The 15,550-nt window shown below is 47.3% G+C and overlaps 1 protein-coding gene across 6 annotated transcripts in view; it reads right to left on the bottom strand.

Annotated features, from left to right (window-relative positions):
• NTRK3 (neurotrophic receptor tyrosine kinase 3) overlaps positions 1-15,550 on the bottom strand; it is a 212,321-nt gene that overhangs the window by 88,630 nt on the left and 108,141 nt on the right. For all 6 annotated transcript variants that reach the window (XM_065641444.1, XM_065641445.1, XM_065641443.1 and 3 more), the window contains one exon: positions 8,059-8,247. In XM_065641444.1, coding sequence (XP_065497516.1) covers positions 8,059-8,247 — 189 coding nt within the window. The remainder of the gene's footprint in view (positions 1-8,058; positions 8,248-15,550) is intronic.

The raw sequence follows: 15,550 nt of genomic DNA, 5'->3' as shown, positions 1-15,550 counted from the left end.
GCTGCCAGGATGCACCAGCCATCCCTGCCTGCACACACCACCTCCCAGAGCCAGCCACCAGGCTATGCTGGGAAACCAAAACCTGCTTTGTCATGAGAAGCTCTTTAGGCAGAATATCTTTTTACAAGGGTCTTTCCCCAGTTTTCAGGACTGAAAGGGATATTTGGGGCTGTCTAGCCTAAAAGCAGCACTCAATATAGGGCTTTTTTTTTTTTAACCTTTACTGATGTACAGCTTCTCTGCTAGATCCTGGGCTGTACTTCTTGTCCCACAGGGCACTGCTACTAATAATGTTCCTGCTGCACGTGTGGTCATGCAAAACTACTCCAACTCCTAAACAATAACAGCTATCTTTAATTAGGAATCGTAATTTAACCAGACAATGAACAAACAATGAGAACCTGTGATCTTCTAACCAGAGAGACAGCTCCTGTCTGACCATGATGAATCCCCACACACTTCTGAGAGCTAGATTTTAAACCTGAAAACCATCCTGCTTAGATTAGAAAGTCGTGACACAATGTCTGTGCATGTCTGAGCTGCTGGTGCCTTGAGGGGTACCCCACAGGCAGACATCATGGGCACAGCCGCCTTGTCCCAGGAACGTAGAGCTACCCCAGCCTTCAGGTACTTCGCAAGCATTGTAAGCCACAGTAAACTCATTAAAAAGCACAACAAATATTTAACTCACAGCCAAAAGAAATCAGTACCACAACTCCACCCACACGCACATACAGACACCAGCTATTTTTAAAGCAACCCACAGCAAAATTCACACAATCGATGAACCCTTAGGAGACCACTCTTGAATCTGCTTCATACCCTGGGCACTGGGGCTGCCTGAGTTTGCAGTAGCCTCAGGTCACGCACACTGTTGCTACCTCTTGTCTCATAGGGATGAAGCCCTGGGAACGAGGAGCACTGGCTGATGAACAGAGCCCTCCTACCTTTGGCATGGACGCCTCTTTCAGCTTTAAGAGCACTGTGTGGTCTAGAGTACTACAAGCGCAACTGCAGAGAGAGAAGCACGAATATCTGAACACATGGCCAATAATGTAGGGAATGAAAACATGCTTTATCCCCATTTCGTCCCACTCCTTTTCTCTCACTTTGCTACAATGAGTCTTGACTCATGCCAGACCACAGGTGAGAAATACTCCTGTGCTGCCAAGCCCTGAACACCCACTAGAAACTAGAAATACAACTATCTTTGATGGCTTCAGGCAATCCCTGCCAGGGGAACTGCCCAGCCAGGAGCATCATGGCATCCCTGGCTTTGCCGAGGAAAGGCGGAGCTGGGAGGGTGCTCAGCAGAAGTCCACGTGTGCTTCGGCAGCTTCAGTCATGAGGCAGAGATGATCGGGTGATCGGTGCACAGGTGTCAACGTGCAGGAAGCTGTGCCATGGGGAATGATGGGGAACTGATTCAGCAAGGGTTTTACACCATGTTCATCCCACGGTGCATGGGTGAGCGAGTGGGGAACACATGCCCACATATGCAGGGAGGGTGTTGTGGGTGTGGGGGCCAGGGGATGCTGCAAGAGAGGTGAGAAGGTGCATGAACCCCCACGTGAGCAGGAGGCTGGATGCAAGGCTGAGCATCAGGAGTGCATGTACACATCCTCCTTGAGGTGCTGCATGTCTTGGGCAGTCCGGTCCAACCCAGTTGACGTGGGGACAAGGCTGCCAGGCAGCACAAGCAGTCTGCTGTGCTAGAGCCGCTCCAAATCCAGAAGGAAACCAGCTCAGGACCTTCTGTCATCTGGCTTGTTAAGTGTTTGATAGTTCACACGTCACAGGCTCCCTTTCCAAAATCACCCCAGGTGAGCCAACCCTGCTTGCTGCCCCCACAGACACCGAGATTAAAGGGTCCATCCAGAGGAGATGCTTTCAGGCCAGAGGAGAAGGCAGAGTTTTGCATGAGAAAACACCACCCTGTCCACTCTACATCTGTATCCGGGAGTATTTCCACCACCAGGACAGTCTCTGGAAGCAGGTCAGTGTTATAGCCCAAAGCCATGTTCTCCTTGATTTAAGGGTTTCTCTTCCTAATGGATCCCAGTCTCCAGAGATGTCCCTGCCCGATGTGTCGTCGCCCACCACAGCTGTGCTGCCAGCATCATTCTCCACACCAGGGCTGGAGCCTTCTCAGGCCACTTTGATCTTGGGTGTTGCTACAAATATTTTTGGTAAACACACGCAAAAGTAGCAGAGATGGAATCTAAAGCCCAAGCAGCTGCAGGAGGTAAACAGCTTGCGTTCAAACCAAGTTGCTGTGCTCATTGCACCCAGAGCATGGCAGAGTTGTGCTGCTGGCCACAGGCAGAGCCACGTTTCCCACCTTCCCACGCTGTTTTTCTCTCTCTGGATACAACCATACAGATACCACCTGCAGAGATGGCAGTGGGGCAAGGTATATGCAATGAACTCTGTCAGCCTTTCCAAGACGGCCTGAAAAACTCCCATTTCTGTAGCACCATCCTGGTAGGAAGGTCTGAAGATTGACTTGCTGAGTATGAGGTTGCAACTCAAAGTACAGGTGCAACAGATGGGATGGGCATTCGTCCTCTGCAAACGCAGGTTGGACTTCTGAGTTTTGGAAAATGAGGAGATTTCTTCCATTTGCTCTTTTGGAGCTGAATGAAACATTGCAGAGCATGAAATAGCCACAGGTAAGAAAAACCAGCTGAGAGGGCTGGGAAGAGCTGAGCAGGTTGGATCAAGTCCCACTGGCCATGGGATCTCCTGTTAGTCAGATGCTGCAGCCTGAGCAAGGGGACGAGAAGGTGATGCTGGGCACAGGAGAAGTTCATTCCTGCTCCAGGGGGTGACAGAAGCAGCAACTGTTGTTGCTCACACTTTTCTCCAGGTACCTGTAACATCTGCTCTGGAAGCAGCCAGCCAGAGCCTGCGGGGTTTCTTCAGCATCCAAACTTTTTGCAGGACATTCATACCAGAGCACTTGGAGCTCAGAGCAGTTTCTATGAGAGGCAACCACAAACCAGAAGGAAGGGAAATTTGGAGGCAGAAGGTCATTGCAGGGATCTCCAATGCCTTTTACCTGCTACCAGCTGAGCATTGAGGTCAGGGCTTTTCCACAGACCCAAGCCAGAAACCCAGGCTTTGCTAGTACAAATAGGGAGACACAGAATAAAGTAGCAAAACACATGTCAATGAATATGCAGCTACTCATGGGTCATCATTAAATCCTCAAAGTGTCTTATATTGGTTGACTGAGAAGGACAAGACCATAAGACAGTGAGGAGCCCCAGTGTAGAAGAGTCTCAATCCACAAATGCCTACTTCTGAGAACAGGCATTGAGTCCTGCTGGAGAAGAACCTGGAGATTTCATGTGAAAGGAGGGCAGAGGAAAAGAGAAGTTTCGAGGAATGGGAGGAGCAGCAGAGACCTGTGGGAGGGACCGAGACCTGTGCAGGTTGGCCCCAGGCTGGGCACTGGGCAGCAGAGTGTTGCTGTCACTTCACATTGGGCTCCACACTTATATTGCATGAAAACAATAATTAAGAAATCCTCTTATCCCTGAGGAAAGAAAAAAAAAGGGGGAAAAGTTTCTCTTTTCCACTATCAACAGGTTCAGTTTTCTTTTTTAGCAGCATTTATGGCTTTATTTTCATGTTGTTGTTTTGGCAAAAATGGGAACATGAACTGACCAAAAATAGAATGCTGCATACTTTTTAGCTTCCCATGCCCAGGATGAACAAAACACACTAGGCAAACAAAAAAAAAAAAACAAATTACAGTGGCAATAGTAAATATCCTTCTCATTTTTGTTTTCAAGCCCTATTAGAAGCAAATGTAAGGAAATCTATTTGTTTTAAAAATATGATTTTTGAAATGGCCACAATGTTCCTTTTAAACTGCACAGCAATAGAAGATAAAGGCAGTGTGTTGAGTGAAAGAGTGCTGATGGCGCTTTTATTGTGTGATTTGCCTTGTTTTTTTTCCAAAGTACTTCTTTTTAGCCAATTACCATGTATTTACAGTTAGTGTAATTATATCTAATTACTTAATTAGCATGAATACATGTAATTACTAACTTCGACTATGTAATTATGTCAGGGCAGCCTGTAATAAATGAGGTTGAAAAAAACCCCTCATTAGGACTCTACGGAAGGATGGCTGCTCCACCCGTGTGGAGAATGCATCCCAGTCCTGGAAAACACTGCCAGCGCTGGTCATGTCGGGCAACAATCTTCACCAAACATCAAACCACTTGCCCTAAAATTCTGGCTTCGCAGCACTGGTGGGACCTGAGCATCCACTGCTGGGAGGCAGACAGGGACCTGCAAAAGATCTGCCCCCTAGATGCATTTTCTCCATTGAGGTTTGGACTTGTTTCTCTAATTTGTGCCATTTTTGAGATCATCTTTTTGGTCGGACAAGAAATATGAGGAAACAGAACAACTGCAAAATTGTGCTGTGACATTTGAGTAAAGCTTGAGAGATTATATCCAGGAACTAATCTCCATCTGATGCATTGTGCTGATAATAAATTACTTCTATTAAAGTAAAACAATCTTCCAAAATGTTTCTTCTGAAACATTACCAGTCTTTCACCACAAAAAACCTCCAGCTACTCATAATTACCCATTTTGCAAATTCAAATCCTGAACATCAGGAGATGGAGCTAAGGTTACAAGTTGTTGTTACTGCCAAGAAGCATATATATGAAAATGATGCCCTACCAGCAGCCTCATGAACTTATTTCAAGCTGATGCTCCTTGTTTTTCTACTCTCAGGAGTGATCTGTTGCAATGAGTTGACTTTTCCTGCCCAGAAGCACTGATAGGCATTTCCTGGACACAAGTGGGGGTAGATCACGTTTTCCATTACTAAAACCATAAGTGGAAGCTACGTGGTTGTACACCCTATCTCCTCTTCACATATTCTGTCCGAAGTGCTTGTTCCACAAGTCCCATTCTTCTCCTCTCATCTGTTTATTTCCAAATATAGAGAGCTGCAAACTCATCACAACCTGTCGCTCCTCCGGCTGACATCTGCCAAGCAGATATGCCACTTGGTTTCTCTTCCACGTGAAAAAGATGGGGAGAAAAAGACTATTTTAGCTTATTCTTCTGAAATTAGTTTGTGGCTGGAGTGTCCCCATTGTCAAGGTCTTTGCTTAACCCTCCAAGTAGGGCTGAGGATGGCTGGAAGAAGGATTGGTTGCAAACTCCAGTGCTGCCCATTGTGCCGTGGAGTTAGAGCATAAAGACACGGGGAGCATCTTATCAAAAACTTGGTGCTTCATCACGAGAAAAAAAGGTGGTGCAGTTTCTTCCATGGCTCTTTGCGTAGCCCTCAGCTGGGAAGGGGAAGAGGACCCTGAGACAAACTTGTCCCTCCTGCTCCTCTGAATCAGGTCGTAGCAGAAAGGGGTAAGAGACAACTGCACTAATCCCAGGGAGTCAGTGCTGAGAGCTGGCTCCTGCACCCTTCATCCCATCGGCGGGAGCACAGCACATCTCCAAGGAGGAACACATCTCTGTCTCCTCAAGGACATATTACTGAGAAGAGCCCACAGGACAGCCTTGCACAGCGGGAGCCAGAGGGGCTGCAGCTCCGCGGGCAGGGAGCTGCTCTCCATATTTTAGCTGCAATTCCATTATGCAGAGCTAAGTGGCTGGGAATAAACATCTGTCATCCCTGCGTGATAAGCGATGTTTGCTAGTATAGAGGGTGACAGAAATCTATATCACATCAATGTACTATTAATACTGCATTAAGCATATAGAGTTTGCTCTCCTCATTGCAGCGCGGTAATGGGTATCGGCATGTCCTCAACCCGGACAACGTCGAAGAGCACAGGGATGCTCGCAGGAGGGAGGAAGGAGAAAAGCTTCATCATAAAGAGACAAATTGCTTGCTGAAGATGTTGCTCTAGCAACATCTCAGTGCAAAGGAGAGATGCTGGTGCCAGGGAGCACCTTTGCTCACAGCGGGACAGCAGCTCTGTGGGAGGTGGGTGGCAGGAGGGAGGTGACAGCCGGCATCAGCACAGGCTCAGCTGGGCATCAAGGCACTCTCCGGCCCCAAGAAGTTGTCCTCTCTACAAGTGACAGCAAATGAAGAAGTGTTTGTGTCCAAGATCCGCACAGGGGGAAAGAAAAACCCTCTGGCACGACAGCCACGGAGAGAACAGGAGCAACAAATATTCTCCAGCTCAGATTTAAGTTGAGCAGAGCACATCAGATCAAACAGCAAAAGCTCCCCAAAGCATGGTTAATTTAAAAGGTGAATTACAAAACTTTCCAGCCTCAAGCAAAGCCACCAGTGAAGTCAGAAGTTTTGTCCAAGTAAAGTCTTGGGGACTAAACTACAAAACACATGACAAATCCAAACCTCCCTGAGGTCTCAAAGCCTGGGTTTTGCTCTGTGAATGACAAGCAAATCTAAAAAATATAAGCATCCAGCTGAGGTTTGCCTCTTGTTTGCACCCAAGGGCAGTGCCTGCGTGTGGGGTTCGGTTTCAGCCTCTTGCAGCCTTGGGAAACCTGGAGCTCAAAGGTGGCAATTTGCTGTGGATTTCGAAGTGTGTCAGTTATCACTAGTGCTGCATTTCTCCCCCATGGCACCTTCCACAAGAGAAGTGGCTCCAGATGCCACCCTCAAGAATCTCTATGAACTCTTCAAATCCTAACCAAATAGCCCTGTGAAACCCTTGAGGCCAAGTCCTGATGTGAGTGACTTCTCCCCAGCTCTGACAAGCCCCACAGGGCAAACACTTAGGGCAAAACTTCGATGTTTAAGCTCTGCTACTGCACAGCTGCAACGGCACCCATGTATCAAAATAGTCGGCGCATGGAGAGACTACAGAGAACACAGGAGGAGAAGGAAAAAGATAAAGTGAGGGAGCCCCCCCTCACAAGCCATCAGAGTTTGTAAATCATTTTGAGATGAGGTGCTATACAAAATGTAAAATATATAATTAACGGCACAGAAAATACGTGCTACATTCAGCTTCTCCGCTCCTGCCTAATCACCACCCTCCTCCTCCCCTCTCTCTACAAACAGACCCAATTTAGCACATTAAAATGAAAATCAAAGGAAAGCTGGGTGACATTCATTGGGTACACCCTATCGCTCCGGCAAGCAAAGCGCAGTGACAAAGGGCTGCCCCAGGGACACCTCCATAGGAGCAGCGGCTGCAGCTCCCCATCCTGATGGGAAGAGCGGTGGCCGGGGACCAACACTATCCAGCACTTAATGCTGAATGAGTTCCTGAATGTTGGGAGATGCATCTCCTCCCTGTTTCCAGGGCTGAGTTATGTCTCCTGCTCTCAGGAGCTAGCAGCGGCCAAGGAGAGAGCAGAGGTGACTCCAGCACAGCACTCCCTGCATCCTTTTACCCAATGCTTTTTTCTTTTATGCTCAGAATTTAGGAATGCAAAATGGAGAGGACCACTTGATCACCACCTGCTAGCCTAATGAGCCCAGTTCACAACCAAGGTTTATACAGGGAAGCTGCAAAAGCTTTACAGAAGCCCATGAAAACAAGACAACCAGCATCTAAGCCTCCTGTTCTTCATCTCCACGCATCTGTCCCATCTATGGCCATGTGTCCTGAGCTTCTCCCTGGCCCAGCAGGGAGCCAAGGAGGCAGCTCTATGGCTGGGAAACTGCTGGAGGAGGAAGGGGAGGCAGATCCTTTCCCCAGCCAGGCAGGGGTCACTTCCATCCCCACGTTCCCAGGTGGCTCTTGCCCACACCTGGGACCTCATGCTCAGAGGTAGAGCCAGGCTTTGAATGGCACTTTCAGGCAAGCGGCGGAGGTGACTGGCAGGTGGCGAAGGGAGGGTGAAGGGAGGTGAAGGTGAGGGTGGAAAGTCGTCTCTGGAAGCACCTACATGTATGTTGTGATTTCTGAGACCTGAGATTCACTTTGGTTTCTGGACCATACCAAGACCCACTCTCCTCAAAAACCTCTTTCTCTTCTTCCTCATCCTCTTAACCTCTTCCTCCTTGCCCTCCTTCCCCCGTCCCCCCAACCCGTCCCCTGGTCCTCACGGGGGGCTCCGCTCAGACCGGGCACTCACACGTGTCTGGCTTGTGGCAGTTGTGACCTTGTCGGAAGTACTGAGGGTTCTCGATGACAGGAATGCGGGTCATGCCAATCACCACCGTGTCCGGGCCAGCGTCCAGGGATGAGGGCGTCGTGATGCCGTGGTTGATGTGGTGGAGGGGACTGGCTGAATCCTCCTCTCCGCTGATCACTGCCACAGGACCTGCAAACACCATGCACATCCATCAGGCACAACAGGGAAAAAGGGACACGCGAGACCTGCTGACCATGTGGGTATGGATTCCTTCAGTGGATCACCACCAGCCCCTGGATGGGATGCCTGTCTTGGCACCCCTGGCAGTTGGCCCGTCCCCAGGCAGCTCACAGAGCAGGGAAGACACCTCAAGTTTTCTCTCATGGTTTTGGGGTGCCAGGCTGACAATCCTGCAGGGGTTAAAGTAGCTACAGGTGACACCACAGCAGAGGTGAGTCCTGCATAAAGTCCTCTCCTAGGGCTGTCACAAGACAGATCGGTTGCTGTGGTGCCTGTATGCCCTGGCATCATGAACTTGGCAGAATACATAACCAACTTAGGCTGAAGAAACATCACTGCCAAAGTTCTATTTCACCTCAAAACCATTTGCCTTCCGAATACGTGTCACCCATCTTGTCTCCTCTTGTCCAGTTTCACCTGAGCACAAACACAGTGCCCTTTGCTTGGGCTGATACCTGCAGAGACCTTCCTACTCCCCAAGCATCTCAGCACCCACCAGCACCCCAGCTAAACACTGCCCTCCTGGGCCAGTCCACATGTGTACCCCAAGTCCCACAGCACCCGCTTACACATCCTTGTCTACACCCATGGAGCAGATCCCCAAAACACCCGCATGACCAAATGCACCAACATGCATCTCCCTCCTGTAGACGGCCAGTCAGCAACCGAGCTCCAGCTCCTTCAGCCTCTTGTCCTTGTCATGACTCCTTACACCCAAGTGTCTACACTCAAGGGCATCACTGCTCTAATCTTGCCCTAACCAATGACACGCTTGTTCCCATAGGTAAAAATCAAGTGAGGAAGGAAAGAACATCCATACCTGAGAGCCAAGAACTGTTTCCCACACAGAGCTATTTCACAAAGTTCATCTGTACCCTGGTTTTGGCTTACACTTTATTTTATTTATAGACCTTCTAACTTCAGCCTTTGCTATCAGCTGCTAAGGCTGGAAACCTCAGGAGACATCAGGCCTTAATACATTATTGCCCACTTCCATCTGTTTTCATCCAACCTGCAAACCAATGTCACAAACATCACCACCACGATGTGAAATCCTCCAATCCATGCTGCAGATTTTCATGGTGTGTAAACACAGGATGCTGAGGAGTTGGGCAATGTGGGGACCACGCTGCAACGTTTCACGAGGACCTCCCTTACGTATTCACATGGGAAGAAAAACCACACTCAACTAGAGGTTCTCTCCTTTTCTCCTGTCTGAATGCTACCAGGGGCTACCAGAAGCCCAAGCAAAAATGAGCAGAGATGCTGCATTAAAGCTTCAACCCTATTCAGAGAAACCTTTTACCTACGTTGCATAGAAAATGCCTCTCTCTATTTCTAATTGCACGATTACTTTATTATGTATCACTAGCAACAAAGAGGGGAGTCTTCAAGCCATTTTACTCTCCAGAGCTCCTGGGAGGACAGGGCAAACACTGGCTCCGTGCAGTCATTCTGCCTGCATTAATCTAGTCTAAAAGCTGTTCATTTTTTAGAGCTTCAAGTATTGTTTTGTCTTCCAAGCAGGATGTAATAAAGTTATTCTGTAATTAGCAGAGTCCTGGCAGCTGTGACAGGTGTTTTAGTCACAAGGAAAAAAGTCTCTCCCTTTATTGTGAATTCCTTCTGGCAGGTTCTTGCTTTTTATGTTACTCCCCGGGCCCACGTGACTTCCAGCTTTTGAGACATAAAGGCAAAATTCAGCTCTTGCTGCAAGATGCCTCTGTTGGGACTACGCACGCTGTATTTCTCCAAACACAAAAAGCAAACAGGCAATTTTGGTTTGAATGACTTTTGTTCTTTCACGTTGTCAAGTCTTTGCATGCAAACCAGAAGGGTCGGGTTTTGCATGGTGCGCATGTCCCTTTGGCCGTACCCTGAGCCACTGGCTGGTCTTGCTGGGCTGGGAAGGGGAGGACTCTGCATTTCAAGATGCAGTTCACAAAACAAGCCATAAAAATATCAGCTAGTATAGACTGGTGTAAATAATTTGAGGAGAAACCATAAAGGTCTCACTTGCAGTGGAGCGGTGGGAGAGGCTATTGAGGGCTCATTGCTTTCCCCAAGCAAACAAGGTGGTGCTTCAAAGGAAGGTACCTAATCAGACAGTGGGACACAAAAGGCCCCTCTAGTGAATGATAGGAAGCAAGTCTTTGTTGTCCTTTCCTTTGAGAGCAGAAATCACACTTTTGTGACAAGGAGCAAAAAAAGATCTCTCCTACAACATTGGCGCTGGAGGAAGATGGTTGGTTTCATAAGCAACCATGGAACATGCACTAGTCTGGCACAGACCCTGCTGGGGATGTAGCTCTCAGGGGCCCGCAAAGCCCTACCAGCATGTAACCCTTGCTATCCCTGCTTGCACAGCATCTCCTCATTTTTAGGGAAAAAAGACCACGACAGTGCCCCCCTGGCACAAACAGGTGAGGACATGGCTACCTCTAAAAGAGTAGGGCACGATCAGAGAGATCAGGTACTTGTGAGACTAAGCACCAGCAGCTTCTATTACCCCATGTTCTGATGGCAATTTCCTTGACAATAAACAGATCCAGAGTCTGACCTTCTTAACACTCTACAGGTTTGTTCCTACAGCTCATTTCTTAGGAGGACTAGTTATCACTAATTTCATGCCTCAAACCTGTCCAAGATCTATGGGGTAAGAGGTAACTGCATCTCAGCTGATCCACAATTTCACTCCTATTCTCCAGAAAACACTGGGTCCTGTAAATGGACTCAGTCTCTTAGTATCCAGCTCAAGTCTATGCTTCCAAGCTTGGATATTTACAAGATCTACTGACCCTCAAAAGCCTTAGAGCCAAACTCTGATGCTCCATCATCATCTCAATCCCTTTCCATTTCTGTAAAAGTTGCAAACCCCAAGAACTGCCAAGGCAGCTGCAGCCCTGACACCACAGGGACAGTACACCACGCACAGTATATTCTACCCTTGCAATAATCCAGGGACAGTTTACTGCCTCTGACTGTACCTCCAGGTCTTGAAAAAACAAAATAAATCGTATTCTCAAGGCTCCTAAGGAACACACCAGATGGATGCAATGCACTAGCTTTCAAGCTTTCAGAAACATTTCTGAGGATGATATGCACTGAGCTGGCATGAACTATAATATATTCAGCTGAGCCATCCCAATATCCTCAACAGGATATAATTGGATTAAAAACATAGTTATTTACAGTTAAGGACTTCTCCAAGTTTCCACTTTTAACTTTGGGGGGGGGGGGGGTGCAGGGGAGAGATGTAGATATCTGGACAGCATTGACTCCTACAACACAGCCATGGCTCTTCATCACTTTCAGTCATTGATCCTTATAGGTCCCTTCCAACTTGAGACATTCTATGATTCTGTGATTCCCACCTCTTCTGGCAGGTCACAGCTGAGATCCAGCTCCCTGATAAAAATCCACATGGCCACTCTGTTGCCCCTCTGAGACCCAGACCAGCACTGAACTTGCTGCACAAGCCAGAGACAGACTTTAAAAACATCATTGGTATCAAGCAGTCACCAATCACTTTTATGGGTTTGACTATTGCTCTGACACTCAAAACATATACTGCCATTAGTAACTCCTGGAAATAAAGCAGCTACCTAGACTTCAACATTTTTAATCTATTTGGCAATAATATATATTTTTTGCCACTAAGTAGGAAAAGAGGTTGAGCTACTGATGTATACTGCAGATGAATGGCTTTATTTGGAATAATAAATACAGATTTTAAGACTTAGGTTTACCTTCCACTTGACAGAGGAATGGGCAGAGGAACGGGCAGAGGAACACAGGAATTAAGCCAATTTTGTACTGTAAAAATGCAGAATAACAGTCAGGGGTAGCCTGGGGTAACTCTTTATATACCATCCTTCAATTTAAAAACACAATTATAAAATATTCTGGAGCTCCTCTGAAATTTAAAATCTAAACAGTAATGCAGTAGCTGTTTCTGTGAATAACTCAGTCTGTGCTCTGGACAAACACATTGTGGATATTAACTATAAAAAGAGTTCATTTGTTAGCACTTTTAAGAAGCCTTTTTATGTTTTGAGCATCAAATATGCCACATCTATACTCCGAAAGGCTTTCAGTGATTCTCCTTCCATCCAAACAGATGTCTCTACCAGCCAACAGCATCCACCCTGCCTGCAAGAACAGGGTTTAGCTGTTCTCCATGCTAACCCAATTGCTTGGTGTTTTCCTTTATCTCCTTGTCTATCTGGAAGCTCTGTGAAATAGGATATACCTTCTAGTCTGTGTCTGTGAATCTCCTAGTTCATTCAAAGGGTTATATGAACAACTTGTTTCTTAAGAAAAATAAAGAAAATAATAATAAATATCTTAGGGAGCCCCTGTTTGCATGATCATATCATAATGGTAAATTATTTATCAAGGCTAAGAGCTATACTTTCTGATAAAACACAGGCTCAGGAATATAAGGTAATTTATAAACAACCACAGATTAGAGAAGATAATGGTCACTTCATATGCATCTGTAACGCAATGAATGCTCCAAGGCAAACAGGTAAAGAAACAACAAAATCTCCAGCTTGCTATCGCAGTAACCTCTCCAAAGCAACAAAAATGATCGAAGGTGTAGAAAACATGACCTCCAAGGGAAAACTGAAAGAATTATGCTTTGTGTTGAGAGGAGAAGACTAAAGGGACACATGATAACAGCCTTCAAATACGTAAAAGGTTGCAGCAAAGAGAAATATAATAGCTGTTCTCCACGTCCACTGGGGATAAAACTAGAAATAATAGGTTTAAATTGCACTGAGGGAGATTAGAGTTTGAATGTTTTCCATAATGCCTAGCGGTACGGATGGTTGAGCACTGGAACAGATAACCCGGGGATGCTGCGGGGGCTCAGCCGCTGTGGGGCTGGGAAGGGAAAGGTTAAAGAAACTTCTTTCAAGGACGGTTAGGACAGTTTAGGTACAGGGCCTGATGCTGCTCAGAGCCCTCCCAGGCTGCAGCACTTTTCACCTGCAACCAAACAGCCCTCAGCAAGGAGGTCTCTTCCCTTTTCGTTGCTTCCAAAGAAACCCCAACCATGGACCTCGCCAGCGCTGCAGACCAGGTTAAGGCAGCTGCCTCGGCAGCTGCGGGTGCAGCATTGGACCAGGACAGGGCCATGGGGTCTCCAAGGTGGATTCAGAGAGGACAACTCCATCCATATCCCAGGCCACAAGCTTAGGACAGAAACGGAGTTTGCTGAAGCACAGAGCAAGCTGTCACTCAGAACATCATTTTTGATCAAAAATGATCACTGCAAGAGATAATTGTGCCATCTACATTTGCCTGTGTAATATAAAGGAGTCATATAATTAACCTACTTAATTAGGAACTGTATATGACCCATAACTAGAAAAAAAAAGTGCTCTCCTAGTAAAGTGGGTCACTGTGCATCGTATAGCAAGTGCTGAAGCAGAACTCATTAAACTCCAATATATATTATATATCAGATCCCCTCCTCTTCTGACTTCAAGCCTCTGTTGGCACTTCTGTATTTCCCTGATTGAAATTTTAAATGCTGTTCTTCAAAGGGCCGCATCACGGGCTGGCAAGTAGATAATTTCAAGTCAGGATCTCTCAGCCCAGTTTACAACTCAGAGCTATACATACGCACTTGCACGTTTATTTTTAATGCAGATAGAAAACTAACCCCAAACTTCAGCTCATCAGGAAAACAAACAGAAAGTGTTTAAAGAAAATTCCAACCTTTTGCTGAAGCTAGAATCAAACCATCCCCCAGGGCTGATCTCTGCACCAGCAAGGGAAGGAACTGAAACTCATAAAACAATAAGCGCAAGCACAACAAATACAATTAAAAAATCTAGCTGTGCTCAGAGCAAGATTGCATTTACTGTCTCATAAAGAGTGCCTTGTCCTGTCAGGCAAACAAAAGGAAATCAATTTCTTAATTTTTATTGGCAGATGTGGGCATGGGTCCAAGCCAGCGCTTGGTGCCTGTGGGGAACCTCTTGGAGCCAGACTGCCGTGGGCTCCAGCCCGTCCCCTGCCCTCCTGCAATGGGAATCAGCCGCTTCTCCTCATCCCCAGGGTCTCCAATCCCAACCACAGGATGGTCTATCACATGGCGCCTCTTCCCCTGAGCTGCAGCAGATCCCTCAACTTGTACAAAACGCTGAGGTTCAACCTGAGACCCCCGTAATTCCAGTTCCATGCTCTTACTTTGTCAGCGCCACATCAACCAGGTCCAAGCAGCTTTTCCCACACCCGTACAGCTCAGTTCTGTCTCCCTGCCCCAAACTGACCCTGGGTTATCCTCACATCCTTGCACAACCCCTGCAACACTCCCAGGGAGCTGGAGGACATCTCTGCAGAGGTTGGCTTGTACAGCACGGCTCCTGCTGGAACGACGCTGTGGCTGGCTGTGGAGCCTGCAAAGGTGCCAAGCTTCCTCTGCCGTGGCCCACAGGGCACAGGCTCTCCCATCAGCTTTTTGGAGAAACACCACATATAAAAACTCACATTCTTGTGGTTTGTAAGCAGATGATGACTCTGAGAACATAAATTTAAGTTCTCAAAGGAATCTACTCCAAATCCTCAGCTTCCAGGCCCTCCGGCAGCAAAGGCAGGAGAAAATAGCCAAGCAGCAATTTGTTTTCCCCTCTCCTGAACAAGATGATGGGTTTGGAGCCCTGACCATCTTGAGGAGTTGAAGATCCCATTGACCTTTGGGGTGAAAGGGAGAGAGGGACAGGCCAGGGGTCCCTGCACCCATCACCATTTGGGCCGGACATGTGGCTTTTCCCTCACCCTGCTGCCACCTTCCACCTCATAATAAATTGCAGTTGCATTATAGTATAAAAAAAGGCTGTCAGATCCATTCTCAGTGGACAATCCTCAAAGCACTTCAGGATCTTTCCTGATTAAACAGTCTGCCAAAATACTGCCATTTACAAAAGCCCCTTTCCCTCTTTAGATACTGGTATTTCCTTCTCTCTCTGATTTTTCCAGGTATTTGCAGGGGAAGACAGGAGCTCCTGCTGCAAAAGGTGTTGCATCAGGGCAGAGGGGCCGCAGCAGCCCTGTGCATCCTCCCCTTGCCCTTTCCAGCATCCAGCTGCCCTGGCAGTCCCAGTATGGAGCATCACTCCAACCCCATGGGGGGCAGAGGATCCCCAAACCTCTCCCACTCCTCCCATATCCTTTCCTTCCTCCCCTTGCTCAGGTTTATTTATTGAGCTTAGACACAAATCCTATAAGCACTCACACT

Source organism: Caloenas nicobarica, chromosome 10 (assembly GCF_036013445.1).
Source record: "Caloenas nicobarica isolate bCalNic1 chromosome 10, bCalNic1.hap1, whole genome shotgun sequence".
NCBI classification, from domain to species: Eukaryota; Metazoa; Chordata; class Aves; order Columbiformes; family Columbidae; genus Caloenas; species Caloenas nicobarica.
Note: the sequence above shows the minus strand (reverse complement) of the source record. Positions and strands in the feature narration are given on the sequence as shown.